Below are 22,666 nucleotides of genomic sequence, written 5' to 3'. Positions count from 1 at the left end.
TTACAGCAAGTTGGTAGCCCTGTGCTGTCAAGCCAGGCCTAAGAAATGGAAATCGAATGGAGATCCACCTTACAGTGAATTGGTAGCCTAGAAAGAGAAAATGAAAAATACTTCACAGTTACAGTTTTCCAGGCATGGTAATGACACACCCACACAGAAACCACTCGAAAGGTAATATTTTCTGCAAATCAGGCATTACCCTGTAGGATATAGAGATTAACATCATTACTTAGGGCACAACTTTTATTTTGTTTATAAAGAAAGTAAAACCTGAGCTTTTATAGCTGCATTTGTTCGTACACAATTTATATAATAGGAATTTCTAATTTTTAGTTTATTTGTAATATTTCTGCTAATTAAAACTTATATTTATCTCTATATCATTCTAATGCCGTTTTTCATGTTAAGCGTACATTGTAAACAAAATTGCCCTTAGCCCTAATATTCCATCACAGAGCTCTTTATTACCAAACCTTATCTTAATTCCTAGATCTTGTAAGTTATGTTTATACAGTTACAATTGTGTTCTGCTTTCATTTTCCACCAGTTAACAAGGTACAGTACCAGAATATCGCTGTAAGAATATTGTGTGACATAAATATCCTGCCTTGAATATCGGCAACCAAATTATTGCCTAACTGTAGTTAATAATGGAAAATCTACTAATTGGGTTGATATTTCTGTAAAGTATATTTAATACAGTACATTGCTATCCGAGGATACTTCTGCATTCAGCATGCTGACAAGAACCTTTGAACAGCAGTTTCTATTTTCACCCAATAAGAGGGTTTGCTAATGGAAGAGAGACAGACATGGGAATATATGGAATGTGAAACTGAAACAACTACTGCCAACTGCTTAGTTTACGTGCAGTCAATAAAAAAAGTAAAAAGACACTAAAGGCTGATGTAAAACTTCAAGTGCATTTGTGTTTTTTTTAAACCAGATTTTCATGATAAACTTAAAACGCAGGAAGGATCGTAGAGATCGAATGCTTCGGAGCCTGTACGAGCAAGAAATCAAAGTGCAGATTTTTGATGCAGTGGATGGGAAGTAAGTGAATTTTCATTTAACAAAAACGTGCATAATGCACTTACTCTACATCTGTTCTCCTCTTGCAGTGGTCTAATTATTCCTATATCCCCACAGTAAGCAGGGCATAGCAGTAGCATACGTGGGAATCACTTCCAATACCTGCACTGTGTAGTCAGTAAGAGATGGGAAATGTCAAAGGTAAATTTAAGTACCTGAGGGATTTAGCAGTAGTAAAGAAAAAAGACACAGTATGTGATGGAGACCTATAAATATCTCAGGAAAGTGGGGGAAGCTCGCAAGGCTTTCCAGAAGGAAGTTCACGAGTAACATAGGGAAGTTCACCCCCATGCATGTGAATAATATCACTGAAGGAGTTTCTACAGTAAGTAAATAGGATGCCCAAGCTATGTGCAGAAAAGGGATATTGTGTGACTGGTCCAAGTCTACTAGGATCTGAATTACAGACACTAAGCTTCTCAAAGCACAAGATGTCTCAGTGAATGAGCTATAAAAGTCAACAAACACTTGCCTGCTAGCACTACGGGATGGGTGGATTTGATTGGGATGCCCACATTCCATTTAAGAGAGCGTAGCCACCAGTGCTGGCTCCTCTCTAACCCAGGCCCATCTCAGAAAGCACTCCCGCATCCCTAACGCTATTGGTCTAGCAGCAGGCACATGAAAGAGGTCCTAAGACTGAACTCTCTACTTCACATTATAAGGTGCTTGAGCATATCACAATGTGCTACAAAGGATTCGTGCTGCAAAGTACACTGCCTGTAAGCATCCCATATCTGGCCATGCTTTGGTGAGGCAAGGTTGGATTAAAAACCTTTGAATTTTAGGTGATCCTTTTCCACTATCAGCAGGATCATTTTATTCCATGTCTTGCAATGCAATACACACATCTGTGGTCATTTATTGGGTGCTGCACCAAATACAGCTGCCTATATTAATGTAGTACCAAACCTGACTTTTACAAAAGGTGCAGGCATCAACCTGAATAACGCTATGGACTGTTTGTTTAGGGCATATCACACACAAAATCGTCTATTAAAACTTAAAACTAGTTATTTTATTACCCATTCCAATAGATTTTGTTGATCTTGATACAATGAAAGGTGGTGTCAAACCACTGGAAAATTTGGTTAGAGCTCAAAAAATCATTGCCCTGGTCCAGTTGAAAACCGTGATGCAGAACAAATTCACAAACCTGTTATTAGGTCAATGAACAGGGTAAGACAAAACTGGTCAATATTGAGCGCAATAAATAAAATCAAACAACGTGTATTATGTTTCTTTCTTGGTTTCTGTATTGCTAATTTTGTAATGAATAATGCTTTTTAGGTTTTGCAATCAGACAGCTTTAAGTATATGTAGTCGAAAGCCTATTGTCAACAAAACATTACATAGAGTGGGCTTTTGGTCAGCTCAATCCCCATAATGTGATGGCTTGCTTGTCTGTCTTGGGTCCCTTCTTCCCTTTGGATGGATTGTCTCCCTATTCTTGTCTTTGTCCCACCCCAGGAAGCATTGTTGTCTCACAACTTCCATTACAATACATGAGGTAGTAATTCCACTTCCTTTCTTTGATTTTGCTGCTCCACCACCATCTTTCCTACTCCTTTTTTAGTTTCCACACTCTGCCCCAACACTGCCATCCACTCCCTCCACTAATACAGAGGCAGGTAGACAACTGTTAATTGTTTTAAAACCATCCAAGATGTCTGCCATTGAACCCATATTCGAGGAGACTATCTAGTAATTTATTTCTTATGCTTTTTTAATACCATTACAAGATGACCCCTATGCATATACTTGGACTGGAGCAATCCTTTAATGGTTTTTGCCATGAACAATGACAAAAAGCAGTGGCAAAGACAATAGACATTCATTTTGCACCATTTCTGTCATAGACAAGAGCTGTTGGCTTTGCCAATGCTTGCTTGTGAATGGATACACAGGATGACTATAACAATATGTTGTGAGAAGTCCAATGAAACAGGACATAATGCATCCATAGGTGTGTGTGTCTTTCCTAAACATCTTAAGCCGTTTCAGGTTATCTCAGTTTAATGTTGAACCAAAGGGGGATAGCTGGGGAGCGGGTTCGACTGCCCTGTATACAATCAGAAAATTCAGTAATAGTTAGACCCTGGCTAATAAAAGAGTGGGAAGTTGCAGCTGTGAGGGAGGTAGCAGGGCGTGAAGTTATGCTCTTTGAGCATCCGGGTAGAATGAATAAGTATAATTCCTCAGATCATGATTGGGCAGCAATCACTCTGGATTTATATTAACCTGTGTGTATGAGTTTGTTGTTGATCAAATGTGTTCTTACGATGTTGAGCCAAAAGCATCCCAATGTTTGTACTGTTTTCATCGCTCACAGCGGTGTATAAAATGTGTCTCAGTTTATTAGAAAATGTTGGTAGCCTGTCTAGGGAACCTACGTACACTTTGAGATCAAATAATGGTTTTAAGAATATCTATTCCTTGTTGTGTTTTTTTTTCTGTGCAGGGCACTGAACTCGAGCCAGCTAAGAGCGATGAAAATCGACATGATACCTGGCTATCACGACCCCTACTCGGGGAGAGAGCTTACACGTGGCGAAATCGGCTGTTTTCTCAGCCACTACTACATATGGAAAGAGGTAACAGTGTCTGAAATAAAGATTACAGACACAACTATTGGAATCAGAAAATAAATGCATGCTAATTATTATATGCAGTGAAAGGAAAGGAAAATGCTTCTTTATAAATGTCTGGTCGTGGCATGTAGTGCTGTAGATTCACATGCTGTGCATAACCTTCTGCCATCTAGTGTTGGGCTCAGATGTGTGCAACTTGTTTTTATTCAAAGAAGTCTTTTTGAGTCACAAGGAGGGTGTCCTATTCTTCAATGCTTTCACCCTCCCCCCAAAACATTGTAATGTAATAAGGGAGCTGCAACATCTATGGGGTACAACTCAACAAGGAATAGTCACAATCTTGCTTTCTACTGGAGACACTCTTACTGTACCAAAAGAATAGCTAAGGCCTCCTAATGCTCTGGAGTAGTCTGTGCCTGCGGAATGAGACTTTTAGGGAATTAACCTCTACGAGTTGATAGGCCTAAAGAAATCTCCTCATCCACTCGCTATGGTGAGTCAGATTTTATCAGGTCTTGCTAAATTTTAAATCTACTTGCCCATTGTGGCTAGTTGACAAAGAAGAGGTGTTCTGTTTGCTCAGATTGTGAAGGAGCAATAAAATGCCTTTCAATCTTTTTTTATCTTGTCACATTTGCTCTGTGTTCAGAGAAAGAGGTTAGAAGACAGTTTTCTTCGCTGACTGCAGAGTTCCTGGGTTTTGTAAATTTAACTGTTTGATCTGCTTTACAAAGATTGTGAAATGAAGGCTGCAGGGTGACAGATTTTTCCTAACACACATTAAAATAGCTAAAAGTCAAGTGTACAAACATTGCAAAATATATTTCAGTAGTTGTGAAAGCGGATTTTTTTATACTTCTGTGGGATGAAAAAAATATTTTTATAGGATGTAAACAAATCAGAACACTTTACTTGGTGATGTGCAAATGATAAATGTGTTTTCTGAAACCCACTTTTCACAGATTATTTTTAATACACTATATAGGTTTATCATTAAAGCTTCAAGTTCTTGGGAATGTTTTTGGCCATTTCAATGGGAAATTTACTGTCTGTAAATGACAGTGTGCTCCCAAATCATGCTTAAGCAATGTATTTATTAAAAGGGAGTGTTTAAACATGAACTGAGAAACACTCCTGCCCCTGCCCGATGGCAATGCTACTAGTAAACTAAGGGGCAAGTCAGGCATCATGTGTACCCTAGATGTGGGCTAGATTCTTATTATACATGGAACAAACCTTTAGTCTTTTTAATCAAACAAAAGAGTTTTTTGTGCATCAGAAATGCTGAACTTGCATATTTGAAGGGGCACTCATATGTGAGAATGAAGAAAAAAGTGGCTCTGTAAAATAAAATATTTGTCTAGGATTACACAATTTGATATCAGTTTACGGGTCAGATACATTGCAGTTAGGTAGAGCAGATTATTCAAGTTACTTGACCTGCAGGCCTAGTAATATTTTTATGATTTTTCAAGACCTGGTCGAAAAAAAAATACATTCCGCCAATGATTCTACATTTATACAAAGGGTAGTGCAGTGGCTGACTTAATAATAGTGGCCACCGCCAAGAAAAGAACCAATGCCCTGATATCAACAGGCCCACCACCATAGAAGAAAAGCAAGAGGGGAGATAGTGGGACAGAAAGTGGAGAGAGTGGCTGCCACCAAACGGAGAATAGCTCACACCACTGCTATGTGTACTTTTAAAGCTCACAATCAACCGCTAGGGTTTCCTGGCTTAGCAGATGTGTGTGCCTAGCCCTGCCTAGGGTAGGTTGGTTTATTGAAAAGCCAAGTCTTAAGCTTCTTCCAGGTTTCAAGTAGAGTGGTGGAGGCTCTGATATGGAGTGGGTGATTGTTCCATATTTTAGGAGTGAAGTAAGAGAAGGCCTGACTCCCTGACCTGGTTCTGTGTATGCGTGGGATGTCTGCTAATAGAAGTCTGGGTGGTTGGTGGAAGGAGATGCAACTGCTCTGGTAGGTGGGACTTAAGTTGTGTAGTGCCTTAAATGTGTGTGAGGAGTTTGAAATAAGCACCTTTGTGTACTGAGAGGCAATGGAGCTCCCTGAGGTATGGTGTGATGTGAGTTTTGTGTGGGAGGTTGAACATAAATCTGGCTAACGAGGTCTGGATGGTTTGTAGTCTTGTGTTTAGTTGCTTGGCGATCCCTGTGCAGAGGGTGTTTCCGTAGTCCAACTTGCTGGTGACTACAGCATGAGTGAATGTTTTTCTGCTGATGCTTGGAAACCATTTAAAGATCTTCCTCAGCATCTTCAGCATCTCTAATGCGCTCCTCAATCACTAGTAACATGAACACTGAGAGGAGATCAAGGAGTTTATGCAGCACCCCCTCGACCATTACAAAAAGCAGACACAAATTGTAGGAAGTTGGCTCTGTATGCACTATTTCAAAGTAAGGAATAGTATGCACAGAGTCCAAGGGTTCCCCTTAGAGGTAAGATAGTGGCAAAAAGAGATAATACCAATGCTCTATTTTGTGGTAGTGTGGTCGAGCAGTAGGCTTATCCAAGGAGTAGTGTTAAGCATTTGTTGTACATACACACAGGCAATAAATGAGGAACACACACTCAGAGACAAATCCAGCCAATAGGTTTTGTTATAGAAAAATATCTTTTCTTAGTTTATTTTAAGAACCACAGGTTCAAATTCTACATGTAATATCTCATTTGAAAGGTATTGCAGGTAAGTACTTTAGGAACTTTGAATAATTACAGTAGCATATATACTTTTCACATAAAACACAAATAGCTGTTTTAAAAGTGGACACAGTGCAATTTTCACAGTTCCTGGGGGAGGTAAGTTATTGTTAGTTTTAGCAGGTAAGTAAATCACTTACAAGTCTCAGGTTTGGGTCCAAGGTAGCCCACCGTTGGGGGTTCAGAGCAACCCCAAAGTTACCACACCAGCAGCTCAGGGCCGGTCAGGTGCAGAGGTCAAAGAGGTGCCCAAAACACATAGGCTTCAATGGAGAGAAGGGGGTGCCCCGGTTCCAGTCTGCCAGCAGGTAAGTACCCGCGTCTTCGGAGGGCAGACCAGGGGGGTTTTGTAGGGCACCGGGGGGGACACAAGTCCGCACAAAAAGTACACCCTCAGCAGCGCGGGGGCGGCCGGGTGCAGTGTGTAAACAAGCGTCGGGTTCTCTGTAGGTTTCAATGGGAGACCAAGGGGTCTCTTCAGCGGTGCAGGCAGGCAAGGGGGGGGCTCCTCGGGGTAGCCACCACCTGGGCAAGGGAGAGGGCCTCCTGGGGGTCACTCCTGCACAGAAGTTCCGTTCCTTCAGGTGCTGGGGGCTGCGGGTGCAGGGTCTTTTCCAGCCGTCGGGACTTTAGGTTCAGGCAGTCGCGGTCAGGGGGAGCCTCGGGATTCCCTCTGCAGGCGTCGCTGTGGGGGCTCAGGGGGGACAACTTTGGTTACTCACGGTCTCGGAGTCGCCGGAGGGTCCTCCCTGAGGTGTTGGTTCTCCACCAGTCGAGTCGGGGTCGCCGGGTGCAGTGTTGCAAGTCTCACGCTTCTTGCGGGGATTTGCAGGGGTCTTTAAATCTGCTCCTCTGTAACAAAGTTGCAGTTCTTTTGGAGCAGTGCCGCTGTCCTCGGGAGTTTCTGGTCTTTCTTGAAGCAGGGCAGTCCTCTGAGGATTCAGAGGTCGCTGGTCCTTGGGAAAGCGTCGCTGGAGCAGGTTTCTTTGGAAGGCAGGAGACAGGCCGGTAGGTCTGGGGCCAAAGCAGTTGGTGTCTTCTTCTCTTCCTCTGCAGGGCTCTTTCAGTTCAGCAGTCCTCTTCCTCTTGTAAGTTGCAGGAATCTCAATTCTTAGGTTCAGGGGAGCCCTTAAATACTAAATTTAAGGGCGTGTTTAGGTCTGGGGGGTTAGTAGCCAATGGCTACTAGCCCTGAGGGTGGGTACACCCTCTTTGTGCCTCCTCCCAAGGGGAGGGGGTCACATCCCTAATCCTATTGGGGAATCCTCCATCTGCAAGATGGAGGATTTCTAAAAGTTAGTCACTTCAGCTCAGGACACCTTAGGGGCTGTCCTGACTGGCCAGTGACTCCTCCTTGTTATTCTCATTATTTCCTCCGTCCTTGCCGCCAAAAGTGGGGGCCGTGGCCGGAGGGGGCGGGCAACTCCACTAGCTGGAGTGTCCTGCGGTGCTGGAACAAAGGGGTGAGCCTTTGAGGCTCACCGCCAGGTGTTACAGCTCCTGCCTGGGGGAGGTGTTAGCATCTCCACCCAGTGCAGGCTTTGTTACTGGCCTCAGAGTGACAAAGGCACTCTCCCCATGGGGCCAGCAACATGTCTCGGTTGTGGCAGGCTGCTGGAACCAGTCAGCCTACACAGATAGTCGGTTAAGGTTTCAGGGGGCACCTCTAAGTTGCACTCTGGGGTGTATTTCACAATAAAATGTACACTGGCATCAGTCTGCATTTATTGTGCTGAGAAGTTTGATACCAAACTTCCCAGTTTTCAGTGTAGCCATTATGGTGCTGTGGAGTCCGTGTTTGACAGACTCCCAGACCATATACTCTTATGGCTACCCTGCACTTACAATGTCTAAGGTTTGGCTTAGACACTGTAGGGGCACAGTACTCATGCACTGGTGCCCTCACCTATGGTATAGTGCACCCTGCCTTAGGGCTGTAAGGCCTACTAGAGGGGTGACTTATCTATACTGCATAGGCAGTGTGAGGTTGGCATGGCACCCTGAGGAGAGTGCCATGTCGACTTACTCATTTTGTTCTCACCAGCACACACAAGCTGGTAAGCAGTGTGTCTGTGCTGAGTGAGGGGTCCCCAGGGTGGCATAAGATATGCTGCAGCCCTTAGAGACCTTCCCTGGCATCAGGGCCCTTGGTACCAGGGGTACCAGTTACAAGGGACTTACCTGGATGCCAGGGTGTGCCAATTGTGGAATCAAAAGTACAGGTTAGGGAAAGACCACTGGTGCTGGGGCCTGGTTAGCAGGCCTCAGCACACTTTCAATTCAAAATATAGCATCAGCAAAGGCAAAAAGTCAGGGGGTAACCATGCCAAGGAGGCATTTCCTTACACAAATCATTATATAAAAGAGCAATTCTAGTACTAACCCCTTCTATAGTCAGCCTTAGACGCCTCAAGCAAACAGCTGTATATGGGCATACTCTCATACTTACGCTTGGTTGTGAGTTTCAAGCAGGTGGAGGAGTTAACTGCCATAAACACCCCCTTCACAGAAGAACATCTGTTTAGCACAGTTGTGAATAAACCGCCCTAACAGATCAAGAAGGACAACAACATAGGGCCCTACAATTTTGGGGCCCTATAAGAAGTGGATGGGTACCAATTAAGAGGTCTTCGGTAAGGGGATGTTTTCAACATACTGCGCCACAGGCATCTTTCTCTATGCTACCAGGGACACAACAAGTGACAACTTCACAGTGACAATTCTCCTGAACACCATGTCAGTCTTTTGAACGCAAGAGCAGGGGAAGAGGCTACATTTCAAAAGGGCTGTGCTCCTAGGTTGGTGACTGCAAGGAGGGAAGCCTTCAACACGTAACACTAGTGAGGGCAGAACAGGAGGGTTCCATTAGTAATGGAGGACAAACCCCTAAGACAAATGGATACTGACGATTATACTGCATGGCTATTGTATCGAACTCTTAAGAAAACCACCAACAGCAAAGCCAAAAAAGAGAGCTTGTACAAAAAAACAACAGAATCCGGTACATCTAGCCAGACAGCACAACAATGATGTTTACCTCAACAAACATCAAAGGGCAAGGTCATATATGTTGTCCAAGCTAGCCTAGGACATTTGGAAATGGGACATTCAGTGACACATAAACTTAATAGTAGTACACGTACCAAGTGGACAAACCGGAGAGGCACACAGACTAAGCAGTCAAGCTAGTGCTGCATACAAATAGGAATTAAAACAATAATAGGGGTGACTTAGGGGTGACCAATACTAAAAACCCACACCTACTATGGTAATCTGAGAAATTTCATGTAACAAAATACATGCTACAGCCTGCAATGTAGTGTAATAACAATACACCCATAAAAGCCTATTGGCTTTCACAAATGCTTATCACAATAAATTGCCCAGGCTTAGTGCATTTATTATAATTATTTATAAAAATCAGTTCAGGCTATGGCATTAGACATAACTTTTCCCAGTGAACTAATGCGACCTATAGCCTTTATAACCATCTGGTCAGCATAACCAAGTCAGTCCTACTGTATTGAGCATAATCTTTCTTACAAGGCAGCCATCAGTTTTACAATCATAAAATTAAAAGTCAAGGCAAAATAACAGTTCGCAAAACTCCTAACCGAGTCTAACAAGGATTATCACAGAGCAAATTTTCTGTCCCCAAGGTTTGTCCGAGAGGTGAACCAAAACTCTTATCTACTACGGTTATCTATGAGATTCCATGTAATACAATACCCCTCGCAAGGCTTTAATATGGAATAATAATTATACACTCTTAAGTGCCTGTTGAGTTTAACAAATGCTTTTCACAATACATATGGCAGACCTATTGCCTTTGTCACAACTTTGTCATAATAAAAAAGCTCCATACTACAGCCTTGATAACTGGCTTGTCACCATAACCAATTCAGTTCTGCTTTATTGAGCATCAGAGTTGCCTTTGAGGGCAAAATTGCAGTACCAGCACTATTTGTGCACTCTTTTCTCCAGTTGAAGTAGACAACATGTGCCCAATCAAATGGGGTACTCAAGGAAATCAGCAACTAGGTGGAGCCAAAGCTCATCTTTCTGTAGTGTGTGTGTGTGAAAGCTCCTTTTGTGTTGATCACCATAGGTCTGGCGACAGATGCACTGTCCGGCCAGACCTAAAAAAAAAAGACAGAATCAACCATCTCCTGTATAGAAAAGAAATCACTGAGCAGCCTGTCCAAGGTAGTGTTACAAGTCTTAAAGAGCCAGCACTGAAAATACACAAACCTGAGATGTTTTTCAACAAGATGAATAGCAAAGACATGGCCATATTTACCACATCAGATCTTTTACTGTACTTCAACAAATTTCAGAGGGTGAAAATAGACATACAGAAACTGAGAGACGACATGACGACGACCCTGGGAGAGTTCAGGAAAGCTCCTGATGAGGCCAGGGGAATACACATTACCATACCAGCCACTTGTAATTGAACAAAAATAATTCAGAGTTAAAAAGGTGAACATTGAAACACCTTAGAAATACACTCACAAAGAGACAGAATGAGTATCAACCACATGAGAAGAGATTTAAGAACCAGTTGTAGAAGAATTTGTTAAAGAACTATCCGTGTTCACATTCAACAACCCAGGGAGCAGAGGTGGTAGTGATTGCCTGAGTGCTGGAAGTAGGCATCTCAACAAGAATGCTGTCCCAATAAACCGATTTACATGCTGTTCATCGTGAAGAAAAGGATGTTCACTGCAGCAAAGTGTGAAGGCATGGTTTAGCTGAAAAAGTATCCAGTTTACGCAGATGTTCCCATTCCACCTGATGTTCACATGGAAGGGTAGGGAGCAATGAAAAACGAAATCACAGCTGCGAGAGGTTGTTGTACTCACAGAGCGGGTCGACAAAGTAAGGGGAGGGTGGAAAAGGAGATGCCAATTTACATACACCGCTCTTCTTGAAATATTATTCCAAAGAATTCTACAGAAATGAAGATGAGACTTTGAAGGGGTAAAAGGCTGAATCAAATCTATTACGATTTTAAACCCAAAATAAACAAAGACGGTTTCAGCAGGCAATTAATCCACTGAGTTGTTGAAGGGCTAATTGACCTGTTTTAGAAGCATATGAATAAGACTACTGAGGCTGCAACAAGGAGCGTCTGCTACATTTCATTTGTTAGAATTATATTTAGTGCATTTATAGTGCATGAAACTAGACCACCGCAGCGGTGGAAAGCTGTACACAGCTAACATTTTACGTTCACCACTTTTATACAGGATTTGTACAGACATCCGAAAAACCTGGCAATGCCTGATTACAAGTGTGAGTTACCTTTTGGCCAACTGAGATAGTAACCCTAAGCGAGTGTCTGAAGAATAGCGCCACTTTACACTTTTATTAAATACAGGCTTAGCGAGACAAAGTAATCATGCACACAATTGTACACTTCACGGGTGTTAGGTAATTGTAGCTGCTTCCTCCGCGTTTACCAGTTGGTCTCTATGAAGGCAGACCAGCGTCTGCTACAGTATTGGAGGTCCAAGGAATCCACTCCACACAGGAGAATATTCACACCAAGACGCTGGAAGCAAAAAAATAGAGGAAGGACAAGGACGCTTAAGAACGCACTACTGAGATGTATTACGTCATACTCTGCTCAGTACGTATGTGCCACATTTCTGGATGTTGATCAGGATTGATGAAGTGTGTATAACAACATAATATAAATGTAAGATACTGTGCTGCCCGAGGCCAGATGAAGTGTGATAAAATATCTAACTTCTAATAGTGAAAATATTTCAATATACTGAAAGTTGACATATTATTGAGCACTGGGTTCAGCCGTTTTGTACTATTTAAATCTTTACCGTGATAAATGGTAAAGCAGAGACACCAAACATTGGCCCAAGATGCTGTCAACCAGGAGAACAATTTGCATAACATGAATCTAAATAGGAATCATTACATAGTGAAGAGCTGTCCTGAAAATTTGGCATGGAGGGATCGCTCCCTCACTGGTCAGCCTATACAAACCAGCTTCAAAGACCCTTTCTTGAAGTAAAGTTGTCACTGGAAGAAAAATCCTTTGCTAAGATTCTATTAAATATGCTTAGCTGCTTTTTGAAGTTTGAAACGTCCCATAGCGTAAAATACACTAATGAATGAAGTTCCTAGTAGTCTTATGAATGGCCCCTGGTATCCAGTCGTTTTAATGTACAACCACAGACAAGACCATTCACTAAAATGTCATTAATAGATAACCTTGTCATCTTGATACATTGCTAGGGCTTAGAATGTTTTATTAGGGTTTTCCTGTAGATTGTGGGATCTGCCTTAATGCTGAGGGACAACCAAGTGTGGCATTTTGTGCCACTTTCTGAAGACAGTGTTTTCTTTATGAATGTATTCTATTCCTTTTCATAACTAGGCACCTTTGACAATCTAGAACATCCCTACAACTTTTTAGCCCATTATTTTTGCGCACAAACTCAAACATCTACTCAATAGCCAGAATTTGAATGTATCCCTGTTTGGGCACTTGCTATCCCCTCCAGTGTACTTTCACCTTCTCATGCAGCGGAGATCAAGAAAATACTTTTATTTAGTTTTTTCACATTGAACTCCTTTATTCATTTATACTTTTCTTTCAGTGTTTGAAATTAATTTTGTAATTTAATCAGTGTTAATGCACATTGTGAGGCAAATTCGTGAGAGTGTTGCATCAAGTTTGCACCACGCAAAGTGGTTCATGCACGACACAAGGCTCTAAGTCAGATTTATGAAGCCACACAAAGCCACTGTGCATGGCTTTGAGTGGCCTCCTAACTCTGGTGTAGCGCAACGCACCGCAAGTCGCTGGATTGTACTACTCTGCCTTGGGTAGGAATTCCATGATTGTTGTGGTAGGTGTTCCAACGCAACACCTATAGAGTCTGGCTCATCCCCAGATTTATAAAACCAATCTTGCATGCATGCAGGCACCCTTGCACCATAGTGAAGGGTGCCTGCATTGGTGCTAGGCTGCCAAAAGGGTCCCAGCTCATGGGGAAAGGAGGGGAATGTGGCATATTGTTTAAATACAGCGGATTCCTGCACTGCCCTGCACCAAAATTTCATAAATATGCCCCTGTATTCTTACCGTGATTTAAAAAAAAAAAAAAAAACTGACTGCTGTATATTCCGGCAGATTTTATGTTTTAATTTGAATAGAAAATGCAAAATTGTCCTGGAACTTAGACACCATCAATGCCATTGTTAATGGATTCACTTTTGTTTACTTAAGTGCCACAGATACCAATAATTGGTACAACACTAAGTGACTCCTTTTGTGGAAATGAACTCAATAAGCTGATATGGCAAACAAAAAATGAAGGGATCACTTCTACCAAAAACATGTTAAGGACTCTGGTGTCACTGCTTCGTTCAGACATGACAATTGGGAAGTAAAGTAATTTGTATGATTCGGATTGATGCAATATTTTCAACATCTGAAAGTTGGAGCATCAGCCAGTAACTAATAGAAATGTTTATTCCAGATGGTGGACAGAAACCATGAGCAGGTCCTGGTCATCGAAGATGATGTCCGCTTTGAGAACCAATTCAAGAGAAAGCTCATGAAAGTGATGAATGACATTGAAGAGGCGCAGCTGGAGTGGGACTTGATGTAAGTTGACAGCATTGCTCTAATTGAAAGGTGTATATAATCTTGGCTTAGACAGTGGTCTAAAAATCAATTTTAGAGTTATTCTGCCATTACCACCAGACAATGTAATTTGCTTATTTTATCAAGCTGTGACCCAGGACCTATATGATTTAGAACATTCTTACACGTCTGGGCACAAACACTTACAACGTCATAATATTACAACACAGGAAAGGGCAGCCTTATTGGGAGTTGCTAACAATGAGAGTACTGTCATTAAGGAAGCAGACAAGGGTGGGAACATTGTTGTCATAGATCTCACTGATTATACTGCTGAGACTGACAAGCAACTCTTGGATGATAGGGCATACCAGAGACTTATCCACAATCCCATGATTGACATCATCAAGACTGTGAACACAGACTTAATCACTGGAAGGAATTTTGTCTAATTTCTGAGACAGAAGATTGTTACCTATTTAATCCTACTCATAGAATACCCCAAATGTACATTCTTCCTAAGATACACAAACAGGGACAGGGTTTCCCTCCAGGAAAGACCTAACATGTCTGGTTCTGGGTCCCTGACGGAAAGGTTATCAGAATATATTGACTTGTTTCTATAGCCTTTAGTACAAAATCTCCCTCATACATCACAGATACTTACTCAGCAAAATCTCAGATTTCAAGTCTACACATGTGTCCCCAAGGATAAGGGTATTTCTGCAATTCAGTACTTCTTAGATACAAGATGCGCTACCTTTATGAACACACACTGATGTTACTGGATTTCATAAATATTGTCTTGGATAAGGTATTTTTTGCAGCATAAATCCTTTTCTGGATTCACATGCTGTGCATTATTCCTCCATCTAGTTGTTGGGTCCAGAAATTTGTGTTCAGTTTTTTATGTTTGTTCTTTTGGGGTCGTTGATCACCATTTGGTGCTTAGTTCGTCCTATTTGTGACGTCATATTTGAAAAATATAAATTTTTAAAGGTTTTTTTGAAAGAGGAAGGAAACATAGAAGACTACGTTGAAGGAGACAACGAAATCAGCAAGAGGAGAAAAGAGACATCGTTGCACCCCACTGAGGGACGCTGTCCGGAAACATCCTTGTGTCCCATCGGAGAACACAACAGAAAAACTCCCACGTACGCAGTCTGGGGTCACTGGAGGACGAAATCGGACCTACCACCGACCGTGAATGAAGAGAGAGGTGGCATGTAAGGACCATGGAAAATATCATTTTCACAATTTGCCCAAAATGCCACCACAAGTTTGCTAAAAGGGACCCCCACGAGGACTGCAAGGTCTGTGCGGAATTTGTGCAAAAAACACTAAAGGTGCAACGCAGGAAAAGACTGGAACACTACATCAAGTCCTAGAAGAAAGAGTCACTCTGGCGCCTAGGCAGTGCCCTCCTCAAACACGCGGCAGCTGCAATTAAATGTGTCAACACGGAACACTCAGAGAGCATAATCCTGAAGCCATCTCGGGCCTCTTCAATCCATATAAAGCCACTCCCTGCCCCTTCAGCTCGCTCTTGCAGCTTTCTACTTTCTCTCTTTGTGACGCTTTTTCGTTTTTCCCTTCATCCGTCTTTCCCATATGTGTCTTTTCCTTGCAGCAAATGCTTGAGGCAGAAGAATAAGCCCCGGCCCTCAAAAATAAGTGCCGGTGCTCAGCACCGGAAACAACAAGCACAAATTAAGCACTGCACCAAGGCCTCTCGAGCAACGAAGAAGAGAACATGAAAAAGGCCAAAACAGCGAAGAGGGTAGACTCAGGCAAAAAGAAAAGGGCAAAACCACCAAAAGCCTTGGACCCAAGCCCTCAGACAAACCAACAAAAGCAGCCTCAGTTCCGAAGACAACAGTGACCAAAGGTCAGCAAAAACAGAAAGAGCCAAATGGATTCCAATTAAAGGATACAGAAGGCCAGGAAGCATCCTTGAAAGAATTGACGAAATCCCTCAATGTGAAGGAGCGAGGGAGAAGGTGAGAGTGTCAAAGACGCCAGAGCACACAGCCCCCAAAAGGAAAGTTAGATCAGTTGAAGCAGACCTTCGGGCACAAGAGCTCTAAAGAAAAAAGAGAAAACTTGAATCAGAAATGGCCGCTCTTAACCAGAGAAAAAAGGAATTCGACAATTCCTTGAAAAAATTCAGCATCCCAGCGAAAAGTTTGACAACTTCGGCTGAGGAGGAGGTCGAGTCGACGCTGGAGGCACCAGTAACCCCGGAACCACACGAGGAAGAACCCAACCACTAGATGGCAGAATAATTCACAACATATGAATCCAGAAAAGGATTCATGCTGCAAAAAGCTTTAAAGCAGTCAACAACAAGAACGCTCAAGGCTTTGGGGATTCCAGACATTTCGAAGACACATGACAGGATCTCGACGTCGATTCACCCGAAGAGGGTATAGACAACAACCCATCTAGGCTATCTCCAATTGATGACCTGGCCACGTACAACAGTCTAGTAAAATGTCCTTCAGGCACCTATGGGGTACAGCTGGAAGAAGAGGCAAAGGAGGGATCATTCTTCCTCCTGAAGACACTATTGCCACCCCAAAGGGGAAACCTGTATTTGCCCATGCTGCCCATCCTGGATGGCCTGTAGGAAACCAGACAACGCAAGGGCACTCACGCCCAGAGTGGAGGAAAAATACAAACACTTCACACAGGACCCTAAATACATCAAGGGCAATGTCCCCGCAGACTCCATTATCGTGACCACTGCGAAAAAGAGAAACAACACATCCACCTCCACGGGTCCAACACCCGAGAAGAAAAGTGAGAGGCTGGACCTGGTGGGAAGAAAGATGGAAAGGGAGGCTGCCACGCAATGGAGGATAGCCAACTTCACTGCCCTCATGAATCGCTATGGACACGAGCAATGGGATGAAATGGAAGACCTCATGCAAGACCTCCCTGAGGAATACAGGAAGAGAGCCAAGGTGGTCATTCAGGAAGGGAAGGGCATTTCAAATACATGCCTAAAGTCAGTACTAAATGCAGCAGATACGGCCAGCAGATAGATGTGCACAGGCACCAAGGAGGCACGTCTGCCTCAGAATCTCAGGTTTCAAGCCAGAGATACAGGAATCAATAATAAACATGCCGTTAACAGGGTTTCCTATATTCGGACAGGCAGTGGATTTCACCCTGCAACAAATGAAGGGCAACAAGACAGCAAGAGCAATGGATGCTGTACAGTTCAGGGGCACGCATAAAAGGGGCACCCCCAGCAGAAGACCCACAGGTAGGGCACCTTTTAATACAGGGCAGCAACTAGTCCCACAAGAGGGGTCTTCTCTCCAAGCCACACAACCACAGGCTTATCAACAATGGCAGAACCCAGCAAGACAGCTTTTCGAGGAAGACCCCCCTCATCTCCTTGCGGCGTGGGATCTTGAAACAAATGACTCCCAAGTCAAGAACACATAACACCAGTGGGGGGCGGAATCAAGGGGTTTCTCCAGGAGTGGAGAAACATTTCCACAGACAAATGGAGCCTAAATATCATCCTCTACGGTTACTGCATAGAACTAAACAAACAACCCCCACAAAGACCCCCAAGGGCGAGGTCTTTCAAAAGAGAGGAACTAAAGCAACTCAGAGCAGAGGTGAAAGAAATACTTTTAAAGAGAACTAAAGAACTCATGCCAACATGAGAGAGGGGGACAGGGAACTACTCACCATATTTCCTAGTGCCAAAACAAGATCTAACCTTAAGGCCAATCCTGCACCTCAGGTTTATAAACAATTTCATACGAACACAACGCTTCAAGATGACAAACTTACAGGCAGTAATTCCACTACTGCGTGAGGGAGATTACATGGCTACCCTAGACCCAAAGGATGCATACTTACATATTCCCATGAACCAAGGCCACAAGAAATACCTCCAGTTTGTATTAGACAAGGAACACTACCACTTCACGGTGCCACCTTTCGGCATAAAATCTACACTAAGAATCTTTACCAAGGTTCTCTCTGCAGTAGCAGCACACTTAAGAAGTCAAGGAAACCACGCTTAGCCATATTTGGATGACTGGATAATAAAGGCACAATCAAGTAGCAAATACAAGAGAGACGTACAAATTGTCATGCACACAGTACAACTCCTGGTGTTCACAATAAACCTGAAGAAGTCTTCATCTCAACCAAAGCAGGTAAAGGTGTTCCTAGGAGTCACACTAGACTCCAGGAGGGCAACGGCGTACCCAATCCAGAAGAGGGTAGAAGCCACCAAGAAACGAACTTGCCTGTACTAAAGGGGCCAGCCTCTGACAGTGAGGACTATCATGGAGCTCATGGGCATGATGGGCATCATGCAAACCACTGATTCCTCTCGCAAGAATACACATGCGACCCATTCAGAAATGGATCTGCAGCAAATGGTCACAAGCCACAGGGAGCTAGGAGGATCTAGTGGTTGTCACAGCAAAGGTACAAAGGGAGATACAATGGTGGAACACAGCAAACATGAGCATAGGAAAAGCTTTCAAAACACCAGCTCCAACTGTGACCATAACACATGACGCATCACACAAGGGCAGGGGAGCTCACACCAGCCCCCTAAAGAAAAAGGGGCCTATAGAACTACTTGGATGCAGTGAAACACATCAACTACCTAGAACTGAAAACAGTATTCATAACCCTAAAACCCTTCTAAGCACACTTGAAAGGCTGAACAGTTCTGATAAAAACGGACAATACAACCACCATCACGTTCCTGAACAAACAAGGGGGAACAAAATCCTTCATCCTAACAAAGCTAGCCCAAGATATCTGGCACTGGGCAAAACAGCACCAAATAACTCTCCAAATGATTCACCTACCAGGAGAACTCAACCCAGAAGCAGACAAGCCAAGCAGAAAAGAGAACAGCTCACACAAGTGGGAAATAAAACAAGAAGTCATCCAAAAGATTTACAACACCTAGGGCACACCAATCATAGGCTTGTTTGCCACAGCAACAAATGCAGAATGCCAACACTTGGCCTCCAGGTTTCCATGCCCCGGTCAAAGGGGAATGCCCTGTCGATAAATTGGTCAGGGAAATTTGCATACGCCATTCCTCCAATTTCCCTAATCTACAGGGTGCTGGAGAACGCCTGACACTGGAAGAGCAAAATCGTCTTCATAGCCTCACAATGGGCAAGGCAGACCTGGTACTAGTGAAGGATCTACTTACAATCCAACACGGAGAAGTCAACCACCCAGAGCCAGCCGCACTCAACCTAGCAGCTTGGCTCCTGAATACTTAGAATTCAGCCACCTACAGCTCCCTCCCTCTAAGAATGATGGAAATCCTGAGGAAAGCAAGGAAAACAAGCACACGGAAATGCCACAAACTTAAATGGAAAAGACACATCTGTTGGTGCACAAATAATAGGATGGACTTAAGGACACACCTGGACACAGTACTGATATACGTCACCCACCTACTAGACAGTGACCTCACTTATGCATCAATAAAGGTACATCTGGCAGCAATAATGGAATACACTACATGCATATCAGGATCCAGCCTCTTTTCATTCACAGTAGTAAAGAGATTCCTAGAGGGATCAAAGAGAGTGGCACCACCAAGATCAGCACCAACACTGTTGTATAACCTGAACACTGTGTTAACGCAACTGATGACAGAACCATTCGAAACCCATGGACAAATCATATCTAAAGACAGCCATCACATCACTACTCAGAGTTAGCAAAGTGCAAGCACTAACAGTACAGGAACCATTCTTACAGATACACAAGGACAAGGTGGTCCTTAGAACTAATCCTCAATTCATACCAAAGGTAGTAACATAGGGCCAGATGTAGCAAAGGGTTTTTCCCATTCTGTGTCAATGGGAAAATGTGTTCGTACATATGGCCCATAGTTCCATATTATTCAAAGCATACTACTGCCCGCTTTCTTCCAGAAGACAAAACACAAGTAGAAAGGGCCCTCCACACTTTGAACATTTGAAGGACTTTAATGTACTACGTACAGGAGACCAAAGCATTTTGCAAGGGAAACCAGCTTTTTGTGTCATTTGCCATAGCAGACAAGGGATCGCCAGTATCCAAGGCAGCCATCGCCAGATGGATTGCTACCACTATCCAAATTTGCTACACAAAAGCTGGAAAACATCTAACTTCGCGACCCAAGAGCGCTCAACCAGAAAGCACGGTGCCACACTGGCGTATCTGCTAAACATACCCATTGAGGAGATCTGCCCTGCAGCGACGTGAGCCTCGCCTCACACCTTTGTAAAACACTGCTGTTGGACATTCAAATAAACAAGGAAGCACCAGTAGGACAGAAGGTACCGAGACACGTATTTGCTAACTCAACCACATTTCACCACAGCCAGCCCAGAGAAGGGGATACCGCTGTATAATCTAATGCACAAAATGTGAATCCAGGAAAGGATTCACGCTGCAAAACTAAATGGTTCTTACCTGTAGAAGTAGGTTTGCAGCTTGAAGAGTTTTCTAGATACATATGCGACCCACTCACCTCCTCAGAAATGGGATAAGAAACAAACAGGTGGGAGGACAAAAACAAAAAGGCGAAACGGACGAAGAAAGAAGAAAAAAGAATCTGAAGATGGAGGCCACACACTGGAACATCCGGAGCACTGTCTGAGGTCACACAGAGGATGGACTAAGCACCAAATGTTGATCGACAACGCCCCCGAAGAAAAAGAAAAAGACTAGAACACAAATTTCCGTGCCCAACCACTAGATGGAGGAATAATGCACAGCATGTGAATCCAGAAAACTACTTCTACAGGTACGAAACCATTTTGTTACCCACAGCGGCATGTGGTATTTACAGACTCAAGGTGTGGCTATGGGGACTAAATTTTCACAGTGCTGTGCCAACCTTTATATGGGATGTTTTGAAAAGAATCACATTTGGTCTGATTGCCCTGCAGAACTAACAGAGCACATTGTATATTGGGGTCGATACATTGATGACGTCATTATTTTTTGGTCTGGCAATGATGAGGATTTGGTACGATTTGTGGAACATCTTTACAGTTATAACATTTCCTTTTCACTCCAATATGAGATGCCAAATCAATTTCCTTGACTTCACTCTCTACATTAGTGTGCAAGCTATCTGATCTAAACTGTACAGAAAAACTACAGCATGCAATGCTATTTTGCATTCCATCAGTGCCCATCCTATCTCCCAAATTCAAGCAATATCTTTTGGGGGGATGCCTAGAATAAGACGTAACTGTAAGGATGAACAAGATTTCTTGTCAGAACTACGCAAGATGGAAGTTCGATTTAAGACTAGGGATTATCCTGAGAGGTTAATGATCAGTGCCAGAAATAGAATTTTGAACATCAAGCGTGAAACCTTGCTCACTCATACCAATAAGATTTTTTTTTTAAAAGGGTCACAACAAGATAACTCTAATCACACCATATAGCCCACTTAGCCATGAAGCGTACAAAGTTTTAAAGAGACTTTGGCATCTCTTACAGATGGATGGTCCTCTTAAGGGTATCTCTCTAATAAACCCAGCGTTACACATAGTAGAAACAGGACATCTAGGGACATACTTTGTCGCATCTCTCCACAACTGTCCTCTCAAACCTGGTTGGCCTCACCAATAAAAGTTTTTTTCTGTTTGGGTCGGTGTAATGTATGTCAATTTGCTTGAAAGCAAATGGATTATCCTACTTAGAGCTGCAGATATGGAATTATGGGCCAGATGTAGGAAGATTCCAATTTGCGACTTGCAAATTGCGAGTCAGAGCGACTCGCAATTTGCAAGTCGCAAATTGTAATGTAGGATGGTGTCCCTGACACCATTTGCGACTCGCAAGGGGGTCGCAAAGGCCCACCTCATTAATATTCATGAGGTGGGTCGCAATTTGCGACCCCCTTGAGACTCGCGGTTCTCACAGGGATGGTGGCCTGCTGGAGACAGCAGACCACCATGTCTGTGACTGCTTTTAAATAAAGCAGTTTTTTTTTTGTTTGTTTTATTGTAATGCAGCCCGTTTTCCTTAAAACCACTGCCTGCTCTGAAAAAATGTTTGTAGTTCCATTCACAAAGGGGAAGGGGTCTCATGGGGACCCCTTCCCTTTTGCGAATGGGTTACCTCCCATTTCAAATGGTTGCAAACTGCGATTGCTTTGCGACTCGCAATTAGGAGGGGGACTCCACTTCCTAATTGCGACTCGTAAACCTGTTTTGCGATTCGGTAACCAGGTTACTGAATCGCAAAAGGGGTTTTGTGCATTGCAAAGTGCAGTTTGCACGTCGCAAACAGTGGAATTCGCTGTTTGCGACGTGCAAACTGTTTGCTATATCTGGCCCTTAATGTGGATAAAGAATTGCATGTATTTTTGCGGGAGTAACAGCATAAATCGCTGTAATAATGTTATTGCACTGATGTGTTATCCACTAATGTTTACTATTTATCCACTAACTTTTACAGTGCAGGTTTGTCAAGTTTTGTTTATGGACTACCAGCTTCCTTTGTTCATTTTTACATCATATATGCGTTCTAATATCTACCTACTTGTTTCTTATTAGTCGGCAAGATTGTCATGTGCTCTGGTTTTGTCTTTTGTGTTATTGTCATCAGTTCGGGGCATTTTGCTACATCTTAT

At 43.0% G+C, this 22,666-nt stretch overlaps 1 protein-coding gene across 2 annotated transcripts in view; it reads left to right on the top strand.

Annotated features, from left to right (window-relative positions):
- The window catches only part of COLGALT2 (collagen beta(1-O)galactosyltransferase 2), a 208,629-nt gene that overhangs the window by 160,472 nt on the left and 25,491 nt on the right, over nucleotides 1-22,666 (top strand). For both annotated transcript variants that reach the window (XM_069231628.1, XM_069231629.1), the window contains exons 8-10: nucleotides 947-1,053; nucleotides 3,554-3,686; nucleotides 13,913-14,040. In XM_069231628.1, the coding sequence (XP_069087729.1) occupies nucleotides 947-1,053; nucleotides 3,554-3,686; nucleotides 13,913-14,040 (368 nt within the window). The remainder of the gene's footprint in view (nucleotides 1-946; nucleotides 1,054-3,553; nucleotides 3,687-13,912; nucleotides 14,041-22,666) is intronic.

Source organism: Pleurodeles waltl, chromosome 4_2 (genome assembly GCF_031143425.1).
Source record: "Pleurodeles waltl isolate 20211129_DDA chromosome 4_2, aPleWal1.hap1.20221129, whole genome shotgun sequence".
In the NCBI taxonomy this organism is placed as follows: domain Eukaryota; kingdom Metazoa; phylum Chordata; class Amphibia; order Caudata; family Salamandridae; genus Pleurodeles; species Pleurodeles waltl.
Note: the sequence above shows the minus strand (reverse complement) of the source record. Positions and strands in the feature narration are given on the sequence as shown.